The 21,069-nt window shown below is 40.1% G+C and overlaps 1 protein-coding gene across 2 annotated transcripts in view; it reads right to left on the reverse strand.

Annotated features, from left to right (window-relative positions):
- LOC117937183 (glutamate receptor ionotropic, NMDA 2C-like) overlaps positions 1-21,069 on the reverse strand; it is a 51,670-nt gene that overhangs the window by 13,425 nt on the left and 17,176 nt on the right. The window contains exons 4-13 of one of the 2 annotated variants that reach the window (XM_034860965.1): positions 16,858-16,923; positions 16,083-16,271; positions 15,011-15,351; positions 14,435-14,549; positions 10,289-10,500; positions 5,747-5,764; positions 5,184-5,352; positions 3,459-3,612; positions 2,881-3,006; positions 540-769 (exon numbers count right to left, since the gene is read on the reverse strand). In XM_034860965.1, the coding sequence (XP_034716856.1) occupies positions 540-769; positions 2,881-3,006; positions 3,459-3,612; positions 5,184-5,352; positions 5,747-5,764; positions 10,289-10,500; positions 14,435-14,549; positions 15,011-15,351; positions 16,083-16,271; positions 16,858-16,923 (1,620 nt within the window). The remainder of the gene's footprint in view (positions 1-539; positions 770-2,880; positions 3,007-3,458; positions 3,613-5,183; positions 5,353-5,746; positions 5,765-10,288; positions 10,501-14,434; positions 14,550-15,010; positions 15,352-16,082; positions 16,272-16,857; positions 16,924-21,069) is intronic. The other variant, XM_034860966.1, reaches the window with a different exon arrangement.

The raw sequence follows: 21,069 nt of genomic DNA on the forward strand, positions 1-21,069 counted from the left end.
GGTAGAAAAAGTCTGTGGGTGTTTTTTTTCATCTGTGGCTTCACTGTTTCTAATCGCTTGACATTTCGTAGGCTTCTTTTAACAGTGTGAGCGAGTCGAGAGATGGAGACAGCACATGGGGAATATTGATAGACGGACCAAAAATACTGACAGGACAAGTGGAGACTCAGACACCATCTGTATTGACAGAAGGTAGTAATTGATTAGTCATTCAGCCCACTGGGCCCTCCACTGATAGGAAAAGGACAGAGACAATCACAACAAAGTCCTTTTACTTGACTTCATCTTGAAAGCTTTTGGCGAGTCTTTTGTTTCTCTTCCGTTCATGGTTTATTAGCCGATGCAGAGTGATGATCAGAGAAAAGAGGAGATGATGCAGCTGGATTTAAACACAAAGACGTGGTTTTCTCCGTATCTCACAGCTCCACAAAAACAGACTGCTTTTTGTGTGTGTGTGGACACTCAATAAATGTCCTGCCTTATAATCAACACAAATAGTCGCAAGGCTATTATTGAGTGTTGTTTATTCAGTCTCTTACCTTCTTGTCAGAGAGCCCAGACACTGTGTCGATATATTGCTCCTGGATCATGAAGGCAGCCAGGTTGGCAGTGTAAGAGGCCAGGAAGATGACAGCAAAGAAGGCCCAGACCAGGACCATGATCTTGCTGGTTGTTCCTTTAGGGTTTTCAATGGGGACCGAGTTGTTGAAGACAATGCCCCACAACAGCCACACTGACTTCCCAATGGTGAACGTCGGACCACCAGGAGCTAAGGAAACAGAGGTAGGTGGGAGTAAAAGAGTCTGTTGGCATGTTACAAGGTATTTTATTCAATATGGAGATATCCTTAGCCCATAGTGAAAAAAGAAGGGGCTATGTAGGGGAATTTCCTTAAAGAACTGGTTTGTGTCCAAAAAGACAATGGGGTGCTCAAGGGGAACGTTTATGAAATAATTTTTTCCTAAATATTAGAAAACCTATTTTATTGGTCTAGTGATATCTAGACATGTAGACAGTTTTGGTTTTATTTGCCTGTATGTTGGGATCACCTCAGATTTAAGTCTTCACCGAAATACAAAAGAGGTGAATGGAGAAAAGGAAAATCAACAGCAACATCTTGTCCAAAAAACAGCACATTTGCCACTCTGCAGACAGTTTTCATTTGTCATTTGCCTCCAGAACGACACAAAAGTGCCTATCCATTGGCAGCACAATAGACAGACATTGTCAGTGCCCTTTTCAAACCAGTACAAAGTTTGTTTTCTAATTGAACACAGCTTTTGTTAAGGCTTGGTTCGGTTTAGGCACAAAATAGTCTCACATTGCCAGACCTTCCTTCACAGCGCTGCAGAGGAGGGTCTGGCAAGTCCACACAGCATTCTGGGATGGCTGAAAACATGCTCTGGTTAATTGGCATGTCTTTAAACCAAACACAATCATCTTGCGCCGCAAAGAGCCTGGGTACCAATGCAAAACAGCCTTGGGAAGGAACTTCTTCGTTTTGTGTGGTTCAAAAGTTGTTTCAGTCATACAACAGAAAACTCAGATTGGACAGATTTTTGAGGAGCAGTTAACCATAGCCCCCATAAATCAATCGGTGTTTAAAATTACAACACAAAGAAAGCAAAGATAATGGACATCCAGCCAAAAACAAGGACACACAGTATGGCAACAGAGCAATCCAAGAAACGGAAGGTTGTGGATGTGGCCTGGGCACAAAACAACTTGATTGAGGTCAGGGAATGATCACTGTCATGGTGCAAAGAAGCCGGTGTTGACTGTTGGCAAATTGTGGTTTCCCATGTCAAAGTAAGATGGTTTGTTGAACCAACCACCCCAATGTCATACTTCTGCAGATTTTGTGTCTCTATAACAGCACCATACTCTCTTCCTACTACTTTTTTACTACAGCTACCAGTGGTCTTGTTCAAACACATATGTGGTTGTTAGCACATTAGCTGCTTGGGACGACTTCTTGTTATAATTGAGATTATTTTTTTTACCATATAAATTAATAAATTGTAGCAGAAATACATCTAAATCCCAAACTATCTTCATGGCCTCTAGAGGTACATGAGAAAATAATGTTTCTTTTTATTAGGGTGAAACAACCCTTTACGTCTAGTCAACGTCTTTTGCCATAGACGTTTTACCCGTCAGTGGGATGATTTTAAGTCACAAATTTGTTTGGACACATTGTCTCATCAAGCAGAACACGTCTTCAGTTCACCACGTAAGTATTCATGAGCCAGCTCATGCCCTTCTGCAAACTTTCAAACAACAACAAAATTTCACAGCCTCAGACCGCTTTCATCGCTCTCTGCCACCGTTGTTCTTGTGCAGCAACGGAGGGTGCCACCGCCATCAATCACACTTCGATTAGCGCAGCAACGAATGTTAATTAAAACAGGAAAATGACCTTTCGGACCTAGAGACGAGGCACGCTCTGTCAGCACGGCATTCTGGGATTGATTAGCCCTCTACCCAAAATCCTGTTGAGGAACTGTTATCGTTGCAGGACGTGCAGACTGGGCTGAATTTAGCCGCATGCACGCTGGCTTACAGGCAAGTGCTTTGTAAGATGCAACGTAAGTACATTTCATGGATCTTTTTTTATTTCACAGCTTCTGGCTATTTAAGATATATGTACAAATACCTAAACTTATTATTGCCGTATTATACTCAGAACACAGCAGACATTGCTAAATATGATACATATGGGTATCTGTGTGATAAACATGGACTTTATTCAAGTTTCCCTCTTGTTGTGTTACCTCTGTAGTGATGATGCTGTAGTGACCATTCACTCCTCATCATCCACTGCATTTAGGTGGAATAAACTCTACCAGTAAAAGTGAAGCAAATAGGTATAAAACTCACATTTGGCGCTGACCAGACTGCGGTTGTATCCAACTGGACTTAAGTATTCAAACACAAAAACTGTCACCGCCACCACGGTCAGGCACATCACAAACATCATGACCCAAACTGCTGGGCTGTAGGGCTCTGAAGGAGGAGGAGGAGAAGTGAAGGAACAGACATAAAAGATTAAAGTAAGTCTCTTTTGTACTTGCTGCTTCTTAACCTCAGCCTGTGATGGGGGTCACCATATGTGGTACAAGGATAGCAAGATGAGAAAATGAGAAGAGAGAAATACACAGTTAAGTATTGTGTGCTGAATATTGTTGTTTGGGTTTTGGAACAGGGATTTAGGTGTGTGTGTGGTACGTAAGGGGATTTAGTCGTAGGCTACAGTTATCGGCAGGATAAAAGCTTAATGGGAAGGTTCCTGAAGCGTCTGCAGAGACAGAACTCGTTTAAGTAGGCAATCCTGGTGGAAAGTGGTGAGAAAGAAGATTGGCTGACACATACTGTATATCAAACTGCAGGATAATGGATGTTGTGGCCCGTTTGACCCAACAAATGGATGTAGAATAATCATTTGTTTTTTTTCTTACCAAGAAAGGCAGATGGGGAAACTGTCCCATTGCTGCGGGCTACCATGACGCTGATGCCTGTCTCAACAAACGGCACGGAGAAGTCGATGATTTCTGAACGCTCCTCATTGATGGTGAGAGAGCCAATGGCCATGTCAGCTCGTCTATACACAACCTGAGAACAGAACAACAGACAGAAATTAAAGTAAACACTGTACTGGCGGTGTAAAAACATTATTTCCTTTATTTATTAGGTATTTATTATTTCCTTTATTTATTACTATTTACTATGTTTACTGTATACTTTTGTAAAATAAACCTGAATGAGTATATATCATTACAATTTGGCAGTGTCCTTTGGGACACTGCCAAGTTCGTCTTTGCTAAAAAAGAGAGTCAATTCTGAATGTCATGAGCAAACCTTTTCAAACATTGAAAGCCAGAATGCAGCAAACTCTTTGTGCTCTACAGTAAGAGATGGATCTAATCACGGCTGTCTGAAGAGATGCAAAACATATTTGTCTCATTATCCAAGCATCTAGAGAGACAGACACCATGCTTCATCTCAGGAGTGCTCATACAAGCTTGCTTTCCTAAAAATCTTGCAGAGAGAAAAAGGTTTTTATAAATGTAGCACACACACACACACACACACACACACACACACACACACACACACACAAACAGATTTTCAGCCTAGTGCCTGCAGGCACAGATACACAAGCAAGAAGGCTCTCCTGAGGAACACCTGTTCAGGGTGTTTCACTTTCAGATGCGTTTGATGTGGCTTGGTGGGTGGGAGAAAAGTGTGTATTTGCTCCAAATGTGCATGCATGGCCTCACACCACTGACCTAGATAAAAAACCATCAAAGAAACTCTTGGCCATAAAATACTAGTGCCATTTAAGACACTGTGCATCATTACTGCCAACCACCAGCTGTACTGGAGTCCAGATGTGGGGAGCTACTATATTACTCAAAGCGACTCAAGCACTGCCTTTGTGCACAGCCTTAATGTACTTATGTAGCTCAGGGTAAATTCTTTCAGGATAACTAACTTAAATTTGATCATGCTGTGTAACTGTTGGATGTCTGCATCTAGTCTCTCCTGATTGAAATGTATCTCATCGCCACCACCGTTGATGGATATATACAGTAGATATTGAAAGATTCATATAGCAATGGGGTCTAATTGCCAAAGACATATTATTTGAGCTGTACAATAAATCTTATTTGCATATCTGGAAACATGTCTTCTTTGCATGTGTGCAAACATGATTGAGTACCACTCAATAGCAACTGGGTTGACATCAGTGATACATCTTGCTTTATATTTTACAATTAAAACAAGAGATAGGCTGAAACAATATGACTGTTGTTGGACAGACACCATGTATCATTCCACATTTCAGGTGACCCAAAGAGGAAAAACAGCCTGTTTAATCTTCAAAACAAAACACAGTGCAGTGTTAGCCATTATAACTTTATATAACTTATTCTCAGTTCATAGAGGAGAATGTAATCCAGTGACTGGTCTTAATGCACCAAAATCCGGTGCATCCAAAAAACTACTATTTTTGATGATGCAAACAAGACTTAGGTCTAATGTAATTAGGGCATGCCATAGCCCAAAGCTTCATTTATTTTAGTAAGATCTGTGAATGAACATTCTTAAAACACCTTGCTCTACCAGCTGACGCATTCAGGGACTTATCCTTCTTTAAATAACTCAGCCCTCAGTCTCACCTCCCCAATCATGCCGTTCCAAGTCCCACGAACCAGCTTGCCATGTTTCCCGTTGGTGACCAGGTAGAGATCATAGGAGAACTTGATGGTGCGGGACAGTTTCTTCAGTATGTCAATGCAGAAGCCCTTACAGCATAGTTTGGTGTAGGACTCTGCGTGGCCGATAATACTGAAAGAAGGATGAGAAACAAAGAACTATCACACATACTTTTGATCAAAAAACCCATTCTGGTAGCTGGAACTATATTTAGCTTTGTAAACTTGAAGCTTTTGTTTTGCTTTGTTTCAGAGAGTGTGAGAGCTAAATAGTTGTGGGCTTTCATGCTGACAGTGACCACTGTTTACAGCAGCGAAGGGCAGGCAATGGCTGGTTCATCAGTTAAAATCAATGTCTATTACAGGTGTTGATGGAGACAGAGAAGGCGCCAAAAATTGCAAAAACACACAGACACAAACACACACACACAGAGGCAGTGGGACAGAGCTCACAGTGGATGGTTGAGTAACTGTGATGGCCTCTAATCAAAGGACATTAAGGTGTGTAGCATGTCAGAGACACTCACTTCCTCTGTGTGGCCTCTCTACTTAATGGGGTGTAGAAAAAGAGAGCAGAAAGACAAGAAATGGTGAAAACATAATAGAATAAAAAATAATGTAGAGACACTAAAAGGCAACAATGGACAATACAAGTTAAAAGCACACAGATTGAAAGAGACGTCAACAAACGTCCTGACAAAAACAGCTAGAGTGGAAAAACTTCAAGGCTGAATCCCTTTTCATTTCTATGTGTGTGTGTGTGTGTGTGTGTGTGTGTGTGTGTGCGTGTGTGTGTGTGTGCGCTTAATTGAGATAACCCCAGCATGTTGAGAGTCATCACAAGCTCAAAAAAGAACATGTGAGTGAATAAATGAGCCAGAAATTGAATGGAAAAAGAGTCAAGCGAGTAATTAACATTCAAGTTGATTATTTTCAACAGCGTCCGAGTTCATTTCAGGAACATTTTAAGTGTTTTTGAAAAGCTCCCTTTTTTTCACAAGAGTCAATAGCGCTAATAAACGCTGCGTTAATTAATTGCTGCAGGACCTGGCCACCTGTCGTCATTATACACACTCCACTAACAATACACATACACCCAAAAACACACTTAAATTGGGCCTTCTCTCCCCCTCACACACACAAACACATGCACACATACAGTATCCTTGGAGGATTAGCAGCAGTTGGGTTGTGTGGTGTGTTCTTCATAAAATTCCCAAAAACTAGTGTAGCGTGGAGAGGAGCCCCTTGAGGGAGAGGGAGGATCCTCAGGTGAACGATAGACAGGAAGCACACAAGAATAACCAGCCTGACAAGGCAGCGGCTTCAGTTTGGGGGGAAAGGAGGGTAAAGGCAAAAGAGGACCGACAGAGGAGGCGGAAGAAGGGAAGGAGCAGGATAACTAAAATAACCACCACTGTGATCATGTAAGAATGATGAGCTAAAGTTAAAGTCCTACAGTTAACGTGAATGGGGACATTGTCATGTTGAATTCCTAATGCCACAAAGATGCAAGTCCAAAACCTAATTGTATGCTGTAGCATGATGATTTACCTTGATTAGACCAAAGGGACCAAACCATTAGAAAGAGCCCCAGGCCAAAAGCACACAAAGAAACAAACAGTATATTCATACTGCAGTACACAGTTTATTCCCATTGCCAGTACAGGAAGTTATGTACCCTTAATGTAGCGAAGGGTGGAGGTCAAGGTGGTGAAGTGACATGTAGCTCACTTGCAATAATCTTTATAAAACACATAGTTGGATAAGAATGCACAATATGTAGGCAACAGGAAATTAAATAACATTATCCAGGTCTATGTCAAATTCTTCAATTCATTAATTTTGGTTTGGGACAAAGCGTGTGTGTGCAATATAATGTGTTTAATGTACAATTATATTAAACCCAGAAAAGATTAGAGAACCAGAAAAATAAACAAACCATTTTTGCTGGCTGGCAATTCATTATTTTTCCAAAAACTAATCAAATTATCAACTAATTTAGCATCTGGTCACTGCATGTTGTGCTATATCCCAAAGCCGGGATCTTTAAAGTAGGATTTTAGAGTGGAACTCTGCTCTTAATCAGCGCAAAGGGATAGGCTCAGTCTCCTGGCAAAGGAGGCCATCATCTGTCCAAAGAAAGGATTTTTAATGAGCAAGACAAAAAGTTCCAATCACCCTAAACATCTGCTCTGTGGGGAAGCTGCTCTGACCACACAGCAAGATTAACTGATTTAAATAACAGCAGTCCTCTCACCCTCTCTTTTTCCTTCTCCCTGTTTGTTGGTCACCGGCCAAATGTGACATGCCAGCCTGAGAGAAATGGTGAAAGAGTAACAGAAAGAGGGTAGGATGGGATAACATTGTCTCATGCTATGACAGATGTCCCCATGTTGGACAGATAAATCTTCTTTACTGGCAATCAATGTGCCATCGCGCCCAACAACAGTCGCTACATATCTCTCTCTATAATTAATGTGCCAGCCATGGTCAGCTCTGCAATCTGCATAACTGATACACACACACACACAAGTGGAGTCAATGAAGTAAGCATGAACATGGCGTTTCCAGTCTGAATGTGTTTTTTTAATGTTGTTCGGTTGATGAAAGATAATCGGGCTGTGCATATTTAACATACAATAAATGTATAAAAATTAAACACAAGTTATGGTGTTACATGTAAGGTTTGCTGGGTAAAAGTTCCTAAACATTCCAAAACATTACAATCTGGATCAACAGAAGTAATTGGACATTTTGAGAAATACATTGTCTTAGATGAGAAGATCCAAACGACTCTCACAGGCTTCTTCTTGCTAATTTGCTCTGTAAGCAAACCATAATGCATTACCTCAAACCATTTTACTTAGTGGTCAGATGTGTGCGGGGCAGGAGCAAGAAAGTGAATACTGAAAGAACGTCTGACTTTCTTTCTAGTGCGTTTTAACTCCTACGGGGGCTGAACAGAAAAAATTGCTCTTAGTATCTCCATTGTTTACACCCAGCTGATCTAGCCACTCCAATATTAACTTAGTTTTAATTTTCTTTTTTGTTGGGTTCCTACCTTCAAATTTTGGAAACCTAATCTGCTCTAGTAGATGTCTTGACTATGCACACACATCATGAAGAAAGCCATAAAAAGACTTTGCATTCGTTAATTTGCATTTGATTTTACACTGACGAACAGAGTAAACCCCTTGAACTAAAAACGTAGATATCATAAATTAACACTATCTCAAAAGATACAAGAAGAAACAACAATATGTCTTTGATCAGAAATACTGGATATGTGCCACCCCTGAATTATTATTCCAAAATGATTGAAGAACTGCTGGTTTTCTACATAACACTTTGGTTTAAATGTCATTAAACTGACTTTCAAATACAAATGAGAAACTGCAGACAGGAAGATCAAGAAGAGGTATTACATGGCGTGTACTTCTCATAAGGCCTGGTACAAGTTATTGACAAAAGAAGTCAGTTCTAATGTAAAATTCTGTTCTAAATAAGTAAAGTCATGAGCTAATATCCCATCATGCAGTCTTGAAACAACCATCAATCTGAAACAAGTAGACAGAGACCAGAGATCTCGTAACAACTGGGTTAACATTTGGCTCAGAGTGTATTAGTCAAATTTGAGCTCACGTATTTCATCTCAAAGGACATACACTATTGATTTTAACAGAAGACTGTCATGTTGTATGATATATTACAGACTTAGAATACTTTTCTTCTCTTTTCTTTTTGATCATGAAGATGTTGTGTATTCCTGACGAGCACCAGTTGTAGCTAGTCAGAGGTAATAGCTATTTAATTAAATAGCTGTTTTCTGCCATGCTGCGCTCTGACTTTGACTCCAGAGGTGTGGTTTTAAAGTGCTTAGACACTCAGCACACACAATTACTCTGTGTTTAATGAAGTATGGAGGTTTGCGGTGTCTACTCAGAACTAAACTGGGGCAGGAAAACAGACACAAAACTGTTTGAATTAACAAACTTTCTGATCAAATCAACAGTAGAGCCTGACTGAACCGGAGTTCATTCTTGACACTATAAAACAGCAGCTAACAAAACAATCTTAATTCGAGTTCCACCTATGCCGTGCACTTTTTAGGTAACAACATATTTTTCATTTTTTGTGACCAATTGTGGACACTATTGATGAGCTTGGCTAGTGATGATTTTCTCTGACAAATCGTGGGTCTACAGTCTTTTAACTCAAACTTTAAGTATTGGCTTAGCTCCCTTGGAACCTCAAACAAGGTTGTACCAAAAAAAAAGTATTAGGTGCTATCCACAACCTTTGCTTATGGAAACCCAAAAAACAGCAAGTCGAGTAGAGTTGAGCGGTACCATGCAGTGGAAAAAGAGCTTCACTTGCTTGATCTGGAGCTTCTGGACTAAAGGGACCTTGCATGTTGTTTTTGTTTATTCAGCCGCTGTTTCCAAAGTAACTTTTAACAAAGTTAACTTTTAAGTCAACATGGATGCAAGGATTCTCAGAATCATGGAAGGTTTGAGCCTAGAACTACATTTTAATTGCAACAGAGCAAACTGAATCTGCTGATGTGATTCAATTGAAAGCTCCAGTACAAGAGCGTTAAGGCCCCTGTGTGCTTTCACCCTAACCAAGCCAAAAGAAGACATTTGTGAGAAAAATATGTTGGATTGTTTTGTTGACCAAGATCGTCGTCACTGACAAAAATCAGACAATGTAACTGCTGCTACAATCCACGTTTAAAAACCAGAAAATTACAACTCAGCATGACACACAATACCTTGGCACGCTAGCGTAATGCTACAACACATTTACCTCCAACTCACTCTGCTGAATCAGGATTTGATGATACCCTTTTTTCCCAGAACCAATTCACAATATTCTCCTCTTTATTTGAACAAGTAAAAAAAGGCGGAAACGTGTGTTTTGTGTTGCTGTGTGGAGGACCTTGATGAAGGCCATAAATGAAAATGCATTGGTCCAAAATTAATGTTGGTGAATATGTATGCTTACATTTACATATTTGTGTACATATATAACAAGCTGGATGTATATCTGTCTTTGTGTTCTACCTCTCTGTCTGATTGGACTGCCGCCTGCAGGGCACCGTGTTGCGGACACATGTACCAGTGCCTGGGTCCACATTCTCGACCATGACAAAGGGATGCTCCTCCAGCGTGGCCACAGTCAAGTGACGGTCATCAGACACCTGCTCCAGGAAGCTGCCATATCGAGGCCAGACCGGGTAGCGAACCTGAAGGATCCCCCGGGCGAATGTACCCACCTGGAGAGGGAGGGCAAGAGACAGTCTGCGTTATTCTGAACACGTGTTTAAATCTCAGCTATGACCTCTTCTGCATATCAACCCCTTTTCTCTTCACCTGTCTTGTCTTATTTTACAGTCTTGTACAGGATGAACTTTTTTTTTTATTTTAAAAAGAGGAAATTTGCATGTGCTGACCTGGCTGAAGAGGATAGGGAAGGAAGGAAAGATGAAAGAAAAGTAGAGTTAATTAATGCATGAATAAGGAAACTTAAAAGTGTTTGAGTAAGGCATTTAAAAAAAAAATCCAGAATATAAAACAAAGAGCAAGCCAACTGTATCACATACTAATAGTAATAACACATCCCAGCCTGTGTTGCTTTCAATCTGTGTTCTTTTTGTTGACTGATTGTTTAATTTTCTTTTTTTTTACCTTAATAAAGAAATTGAAATGTCACTGTTCATGAATGATAACAATTCAAGTGATTAGTGCTATTTGTTTTAAATCCTTGCACATTCAAAGTATTTGCTGCTTTTGTAGAACTGCTTTAATATTGGGGTACAGAAAGCTTGCTGAACTAGCTGGAATCGACAAACAGAGATGCTGACAGACAAAGAGAGACTGTAGCGAGGTGACTATTGAAAACAGTGTATTGAGTTTTTAAATGTCACAGGGAGCCACTTCAGAACAGAATTTCTGTACGTATAATGTCTGCTCGCGCAATAAATAATCCCATCGATGTCGGCACTAAACTCTGTGAAACCCTCTCTGTGAGAGCTAGGACTTTTTGTCATATCAACCCAACCTAATGAGCCATACTGAGCTCAGCCAGCGCTGACTTACTGCACATGAAACTCCATCACAGCTTTAATGAGACCTCTTTTTCATGCCAACTCTTGATCTGTTCTTCGGCTCACTCATACTAACATTCTTTCTCGTCATACATGGATGATTTAAAATCTGGTTACAGTATGATGTGCAAGACGGGGATTTGTTTCTCTGCACAATCTATGAATGACAGCATTGCAGAGATGCGCTGTGAAGATCAGTCTATTCAATCTGTCTTTTATGAGATGTCTCATCCTCTCATGGCGCATCTTAAGCAGAAGCTCTGTCATTCTCACACTGTTGGGATCATTGATTATTAGATACAATCACAGTATGAGGATCTTGTAAATTTCTCAAGACTTCATGTTAGAAATCAAAATGAATAGATTATTGAATGAATTATTTTTGTCAGATGTGAAACTTCTTCCTAAGGCAGCCAATTCAAAAATAATGTAGTGCTCTATCTGGAAGTATACAGTTGCTTTTTTTTCCGGATGGATTGATACTTATGTTTCAAATCGAAGGATTTATATACTTATATATTATATATATATATATATATATATATATATATATATATATTATAAATACATCTTTTTACAGATGCTTCAGCCATACCATGACTGTATGTAAAGTAAAATGTAATGAGTCAGTTGTTTCCTCATAAACATTTGTCAATTTACAAATCCAACAGACATTGGAGCAACACTGGCATTCATTTTGAGTTGTGTTTCTGGCCACCTGACAGATGTAAGTCCAATGGTCACTCACTCACTTTTAGCTCTGTCTTTGGTCTGCCCCAATGTTTGAGACAAATATTTAGCTCCTGGATGATACACTGTGTTTAACAACTGGTCACTATCTTTATTTGTTGTTTGGTGCTTTTGACCAAAATGAGCTACATTCATATTGTACATAGTCTGTTATGTCTGGCTAGTCCACAGAGCATTCCAGGATGGGAAAAAACATGCTCTGGTTTATTGGTATTTCTTTTAACAAATCACAATCATTATAGGCTGCGCTAAGCCCAGGTGCTGTTGGATAATAGCCTCAGGAAGGAACTTGTTTTTGTGGAACGTGTAGGTTCAGATTGGATTGACCCTGCAGAGATCTGACAAGCAGTTTACCAAAGACCTCATTCATACAATTACAACACAAAGAAAGGAATTTGTAGAATTTCCAGCAGCAACAGGGAAATCCCGGTGGAAGGTTGTGGATATAGACTACATTGTACATAAACATTGATCTTATAAAAATACTGATTATTGCGGCCTTAAACCTTTTTCACGTATGTTTATTCAGTTAAATTTCCACAGGAGAAAGAATAGAAATGAGAAGAACAGGAAAAATAGTGGAAGGAAAATGAAATATAGCAGAGAGGCCCAGCAAAGAAAGGGGTCTGCTTCTAAGGAACAACATCATGTTAAGCTGTCACAGTGTCACAACAGAGGAATTGAAAAGAGCAAGTACACAAAAAACCCGTCAGTATTAAGATGATCTACATGACGTGAGGAAGGGGAGGAACAAGTAATAAGAGACCAGGTTGTAATGAGGACAGAGTGACAAAGAATTTAGACACTTTAGACAAGTGCTGTGTTGTTGTTGTCAATAGTGTGTGTGTGATCAACAGCAGTACATCTAAACCACACCTGACTCAGTGCATACTCTGAGGAATTGATCTTGTGTTTTCTGTGCAAGTGCGACTTTAAGTGCTACACAAAGACACATACAACCCAAACCCCCCTTTAGCACCGTTGAATGTCTATGTTCATACACACACACACATACATACCCACCGGCCAGAAGGTGACATTGATAAAGTAAGTTGCTCTTTCCAGGCCAGAAATAAATGAGTTCAACTGTAGCTGTGAGATTAGGTTCAGGTCTCTCTGTATTGCAGGACTTTTTCAATATACCCTCAGGCTTTTTACGTGTGTGTGTGTGTGTGTGTGTGTGTGTGTGTGTGTGTGTGTGTGTGTGTGTGTGTGTGTGTGTGTGTGTGTGTGAATGAAAATTGCATGGTGTGCGATGAAAAAGGAGTAAGAGAAGTGAATAATTATTTTAAAAGGAAACAAGTAGAACTTACTGATTTAAAATTAGGCCTACACTTGTACCTTCAAATATCATCTGTTGGTGATGGTGATTTGATATTTAATGTCAGCTTCTTCACAAACACATATTTACCTCTCCAATGCAACAGGCATAAACTTGTTGCATCCGTTCAGATTATATATTTTTAAACTGTGTGTTGGGGGGTTATAGAGGGGCTGCAGAGGGAAAGACATAATGTGAAGATATTGCGTGAGGTGAAAGAGTGCATGCTGGTGTTCTAAAAACATTAAAATATACTATTTTGAAGGTTGCCCTGCTGATTTGCTCTTCTACCAACACGCCCAGCACAGTTGTAGCTGCAGCAGTGGATGTGACACACAACTCCCTGAGGCAATTAAGATACTTAAAAAACATTTGCTTCTGATTGACGTAACTAACATACAAAAATCGCCTTGATACGAACTCACAGACATCATACACATTATTATCTTTGATGTCTATCGCAGTCCAGAAATCCGCTTAGAGATCACAGAGGAAAACACGCTCCTTAAAACTCTAGAACTTGCTTGATAATCCTCAATGTTTGTTCTGTAATCCAGTTACAGTTGTTTGTACATCCATGTACATCGTAAATAGGTGCTGCCAATTTATGGTGTCAATTTGCCAAAAATAAAATATTCAAAAAAAACATTCGGCAAAATTGTCATTCAGTGTTTTGCTCAGGATGTCAAAATGACACCTCTTCTACATTTGGCCTTTTATATACAGGAACAGCAGCAATACGCATACAAATGATAATAAAGACATACACAGACTTCATGACCAACAGCTGTTGCTAACACACACAACAATAATAAACGGGGGCTTAACCTGTTCCCCTGAACACTGAAAATATGAGTTATTTTCACTGTCCATGAAATACACTTTGCAAATTTCACTATTGGCCTCAGTAACCTGTGATTCCATAACGTGTCTGAGTCCTCCGTGGGCAGTATACGGGCACGTAAAAGGACAAGTGGTTCTGTGCCATTAGCGCCCCCATGTTTTTGTGTTGTAGTTTCTGGTGCCCAGTACCTTGTCCCAGAGTCTATCCCGGTCCAGAGCAATAATGACCATGGACGGATTGGAGAGGAAGCCTTGGTTATTGAATGACAGATCTTTTCTTTCCCACGTCACATTCAGCATGTGTCTGCAAACCCACAAAGACATAAAGTCATACAAAAGTATGTAACGTGCAATCAAGTACTTTGAGTCTACATCACTCCAGAATTTGCATAATTATTAACACAGATAAACAAACACACACAAAGATCACCTCCTAATTAAACCTAAAGCTCCCCTGGAGAGCTTAATCTAACATAGGAGCCTGGAAGTAGCTCATTAGAGGATGGGAGAAGCAGCTGATTGGTGGAGGCCATAGTGTTCCCACTGAGTGATTTTGCTGTCTGTTAAGGTTTACATCCTTGATAGACGGGGGCTGTGAATAATGAATTCAGGTCAATTTGCATTTCAAAACATGTTACAGAGAGAGTTACAACATACAAACTTTCCTTTATACCGTGTAGCTGAAGCTGAAGATGTGCTCTTTTGTTCGTGCATCAGTAATGATCACTAAAAGAAATTGTGTTTACTGACAAAAGTGTGACTCACCTGAACAGAGTATTGTTGTCGGAGTGTTTAGCAGGTTTGTTGCAGTCACCAAGTCCCTCAGGAATAAACCCGTACTGCTTCTGGAAGCTCTCAGCCCCTTTAGCTACAATGGCGACACCCTCCCTCACCCTCTGCCGCAAGCTCTTTCTCCCCTGGTCCGTAATCACACCAATAACACCGACAGGGAAGCTGTCAGGTGGAGGGCTTTCGGGGTTGCCCACAGCCTGACTGGTGAGGATCCAGATGTAGCCTGGCCCCAGCAGACCCACCTCAGCTGCCTGTTGAAACAAGTACTGTGCCTCCTCGTAGGAGCAATACGCCATCAGGACCTGGGAGTCCACCTGCAGACAGAAAATAAGTCTGTCAGAGAGAAAACATCCTGAATGTGCGGCACCGCTGAAGGTCTTAAAGAGCCTGTGGCACCAGCTGTTCCGCCAATAAACTTCAGCCTGCTTACAAAGTTTTTGCTAAGTGGAGATTAAGGCTTTAAAAAATTAAAGCAACCATTAAAAACTAAATTGAAAGATTGCATCATACAGACTAGTTCTTACATGGACATTAGTTGATCCTAATTGTTTAGACCCAGTAACTGCCAGCATGACTGTTGTAACTGAACAAACCGATGGAGCTAATATTAGCTTGCTAACATATTACCTGTATTGATGGAAAATAAAAATAGGTAGGGAATATGGTGGACAGCTCTGATCGGACACTTCATCAACATGCTTTGTTTTTTAATTATTTAAAGTGGGAAGATTTTAAGTTACATTTCACAAAATAATGTTAAGGTTTGGCAGGTTTGGTTAGTATAACGTTAATCAGATAAGCCTTTTTCATATTTGTCCATGTGAATATAAATGTAACAAATCAAACCTACATTTAATAAATAGCAGCACGCAAAAACTGTAGTATCGGCAGTTATGTTACAGCTAATGATATGTTGGCGGTGGTGCAACCTCATTTTGTAAAGTGCTAGTTTAAAACTAGTAGGGATTTAACTTTAAACACAAACTTAGTGATGAATTTAGGAGTAGCTTGTAACCCAATCTGGGATTCCTATATCTTATTGTACCTGCTGCAGCATGCGTTTTGTCCTCCCATCATTTGACCCGACAGACATTTCTAGAGACAAGACATCCTGTAGATTCCACAGGAAATAGGAGGTATCTGTATAGGACTGGACTATATCCACAAAGGTGTCGTAGCCTGGCAGCAAGCTGGTGATCACTGCAAACTCGCCCCAGTCATACTCCTCCATAATCTGAAACATGGATATATAGAAATAAAGGACTACAATGAAATTATCCAAGGTAAATAGGTCATAAAATGTTGGAATTAAGAATGATTGCAAATACATAATTGTGAAAGACTAATGATGAGATGATCAGTACTCTCACATCTGTACAATAACTATGTGGCTTAAATCAGTTAGCTTACTATAAATACCAGAGAAAGGGAGTGACTGATTAAAAATACAAACGCATTTCATCACAAACACATCAGTCAATTTCGCACTGCATATTCCTCAGTTGTAAAAATGTTTGCACGCAATGATGCAGAAAAATTGGACGGAACTGAGATTATCTGGTTGACTCCCAAAACATCAGTGATATTAAACTCTCTGATCTCATGAGATTTACAGATTGTTAATATTTTGTGAAAATTGGGCCAGAACTTCAGATCAGGGATTCCCTGCCGATTGTTTTCCCTACACAGTGTTAATCAGCCTGAGAGGTCCCAGTTGTCAGGCTTGACCCTGTGACATTTTGGTATGAAAACCTGAGTTTCAATCCCCAAAACATTAGGTTTAAATGAGGTTAGATACATAGATGCATGCTATTCTGTACCTTAAACATGCAGACAATCTGCTGCTCCAGAGATGCTCCCATCTGCAAGAAGGAGGATCCCTCAGCCTGTAAAGAGTAAGAGATTCCCATTTAAGGATTAAACTGGGTAAAACCTTTATGGGGTTGTATCATGAGTGCTAAATTGATTTCATGGTAAAAATAAATATCTTGAATAAATCACTAAATTAACATCTTCACAGCGTTGAACTTTTGTGCCACTACAGAAGCAAACTGATGTAAGGTTTTTCAAATTAACTTGTCTGCTGTTTTTCCTTTTAGCAGCACCTTTGACATTGTTACTGCTGCGGAACAATTCCATTTGGATAAAACTTCACAACAACTAGGACACTGCATTTTAAGAATTTGACCTCTTGTACAATAACCATACTATCACTGTTAAAAGTAATAACACAGTGGAACAGACTTCTAAATCCAATTAATTTGATGAGAAGTGACAAATGGGTGAAAAAAGATGGGCCGTAATTTTAGGTGCTCTGCTTGGAAAAGGGCACTTGAATTAGCTTAATGAAATATGTAACCTTCAGAAAAATCTGCAATGTCCTAAAAAGCATAATTGAAAAGTTAAATATAAACAATAAAGCATTACAAATGTGGAGTAATGGATAAAACACAGAAGATGCAGTGATGTGGATCAGTTATCATGAATATTTATGTTACAGTTTCACCCTCTCCAGTCGCTCTCATTCACAAATAGAGCTTTGAGCTCCATATTCTGCCCCAATCTGTGATTATCAGTCCTGTTGGTTTCTTTCTGTCAAGAAGGGGTGGTCCAATGTATGCATGTGTCTGTATCTGTTAGCATACATTTGCATACCTACACGCTGTGTTGACAGATTAGATGGAAGTTACTAGAGCCTGCTGAACCCATGTCCTTCAAATAGCATTCATGTAAAGTAGGCTAGAGGAATGAGAGGATTATTGAAGAGTGTAAGTGGATATAATCAACTGATAGAGAAGAAAATATATTTTACATATAACATATTTATGTAAAAATATAACCCTAACCCTAACCCTAACCCTAAATACATATAAAGGAGAAGTCAGCTAGCAACATAATGCATTTGTGTCAAGCGTAAGAGGTATATCCCAAGCAATGGTTTGATGAATTTCAGGTGAAAAGATATTTAGACATCTCTGACAAAACTGGGTCAAACTGTTTTTTTAGACATTTTGGTTACAAATAAGTGTTGTTTCAACAGCCTTTAAATACTACATTCCAATGTTAAAAAACTTAGTCATTTAAAAGCTGTTTAGAGAATGGTTGCATGCAGTAGGCGAATGGCATCGTCGTTGTTGACTCATTGATTCTTCATCAGACTGAGGTTTGTGCATGTTAGAATCTATGGCTCCAATGCATCAAAGCGTGTGCGCGCCAATGCGGAGTCAAAATGATGTCGATCTCGTTGGCCTGTCAGGATTTGGATTGTGCAACAATCGGGCACCACTCTATTTTTTTCAGCGGCGCGCGACAAAGTGAAAACAGGAAGCCTGAACGAGCTCAATGGTAACCGGATGCCAGGACTCTCAGAGTGACTGCAAGTCTCTCTTGTAAACTTACTGGGTTAAGATGAGTGGTGAATGAAAGGCTTCATGTGACAAAGTAGGTCATTGAATCAAATCAAAGCATTGACGGCAATGCTGTTGCCAGTCCTCCCGTTTTTTTTCTTCTTCTTCTTCTCTGTGGAATTAGCGATGCCGGGTGTGACGTCACATTTGCGCAAGCCAGCTTTGCCGCGGCTACTGTAAAACGCCCTTTACAGTGCTGTGTATTCTTAAATTCATAGCGCTGTCCATGGTGCTGATGTAGCAGATGGATTTGTAATTGTGCCCTTCTGTCAGTTTTGTCTTGGATCTGTTAATCTGGAAATCTGCATTCATCAACCAGATTCAGCCTAGTTTACGTTCACAGGTCTGGGCAGTTTTTGGCCTCCAAATTTCCAAAAAGTTTCATGGGCAGATGCCCAGGGCACACAAACAACTGCATTCAGGTGTGAACCAACCACCAAACTAGGGACTAAAAGTTTACAAATTTAAATGAAATCGTTCCACAGTCTGGACGCCCTGTCCCTGCCTTTTTTTTCAGATGGGACTGTGTATTAACAGAGCGTGGATGGAAGATGTATGTGCTGCAGGGCTTAAGTGGACCTGTGATGTAAGCAGGAGCAATACCATGCAGGGGTTTGATACAAGTAGTAATATTTTGAATATGATTCTATAAGAGCTGGTGCAAGAAGGCGAATATCAGGGTAATTTGGGATCTTTTTTTTATATCTGTAAACTGTACAGCAGCATCCTACACTTAGTAGGGACAGGGAGTCTGGGGAATCTTAAAAGACAGTGAAACATATGCATGGAGAGTGAGAGAGACACAGAGGGACACAGAGAGAGAGCGGCTAGTGCTAAACTGCCAAGTCCCATTTGGGACCACATCTCAGATCTTCTCAGTCTGTTCTCGTCTCAGAGGTGACTAACTGTCATATTTCCTTCCTGTTACTCTTCCCTCTCTCCCACACCTCAGAGGCTTTGCAAAGCCCAAGAGAGCTGTGCAGCCCGAGGAATACCACAGGAATATCACAACTAGACTCTCCTTCACTCAATTTTACCAGTTTTGTTTTGAGACTCACCTCTGGAGACTGAAAGTCAGACCACTGACTGGGCTTTGCACCAGAATAGCTATATAAATAGCAGTGAACAACCATGGCAGGCTGTCACTGAATAAATAAAAAATGTCTCTGGATTGGCAGCCCTTGTTAACTATAGTGGCCCATTTCATGTGATATGACAGATGAAAGGTGAGGTGCACATGTGAAGAAGTGAAATTAAAATCCAATTAGTTTTGTCTGAGCTATTAAACACACAAATAATGTAGTGACATCCCTCGGGTCAATAAGTGTTAATCAAGTCATCCAATTAGCAGCATCTTAAATTGGAAAAATCAAACAACTTAATGACGCAAACATGATGAAAGACATCCACTCTCCCCTTCCACAGTGAAATCAAGCAAGTTTTACAACAAAATGACCTTCTTTTCCTTCTCCAACTCTCACACTCACACGCTCACATTAGAAGACAGAGTTCAGCCTCCCCCCCTCTTCACTTCCCAGCCGTCTTGTTCATACCACCTTGGCAGTGCGGCTGTCACATACAGACGTAATTAGCAGTCCTACTGCAGGAGCGTATGGTAATGTGACAGAAGGACGGTGGACATGGTGGTTGCTCACACACTCGTCTCCTCCCACAGGGAGAGCTTTAAGCTGTACCTCCCCGTCAGCGGAGAGACCGGTCTGAGTTGCTCATACACACAAATGCTCACTCAAATCATATGGACCCAATACATCTACACATGTAGATCACATGTCATTCTTTCTTCATAAAGCTTATACACATGGAAGCTTCCATCTCCAAGGGTGGAAAGTACACGTTCTCAAGCTTTGGTTTCATTATTGCCCCTTTTCTGCCATGTAATTCTTCTACTCCACTACATTTCAGTGGTAAATATTGTACTTTTTTACTCCACTACATTTTTCTGACAGCCGTAGTTACTTTGTACATTAAGGTTTTGAATACAAATCCAGCAGCAGTATATAAAGTACTTTAACATCATCTCAATCAACAGCAACAGTAACAATCCAATAATATGAATACTGTACAGTATATACTGAAAGGGGCTATGCTGCCTAATGACTTGATTTGAGTATTTTTACTTTTGATTACACTAAGGTAAATTTTTAATTATTATTCTACTAATTATTTCTACACTACTGTATTTCTACATTAAAGCAACACTATGCAATTTTTCCCTTTCAGGTCCCCCTGCAGATTGTCTCAATGGAACTCCAGCTTGCGTGGCTGTAGTTCCAATGAGACAATCTGCAGGGGGGCTGAGGCGGCAATCATGCAACATGTAGTTCCATTGAGACAACCTGTAGGAAGACCGAAGAGGGAAAAGTTGCTTTGTGTTGCTTTCATTTTAAAGGGGCCCTTCGACAAACTTGTATTCAACCTATATGACGTTAAAGATCAGATGCTCACTAGCTTAATTGAGGAGAATGCATGCAGGTTTGCCTCATTAGGTCCTTTCTGTGGGGAGGGGCTGGGCAATCCTTAAGTGTAGAGCAATAGGTCAAACTGTTTTTGCAGCAATTGACATTTTTATATTATGTTAGTGCTTCTGGTTGTACAAGGATATGT

This window comes from Etheostoma cragini, chromosome 21 (genome assembly GCF_013103735.1).
Source record: "Etheostoma cragini isolate CJK2018 chromosome 21, CSU_Ecrag_1.0, whole genome shotgun sequence".
Classification (NCBI taxonomy): Eukaryota; Metazoa; Chordata; class Actinopteri; order Perciformes; family Percidae; genus Etheostoma; species Etheostoma cragini.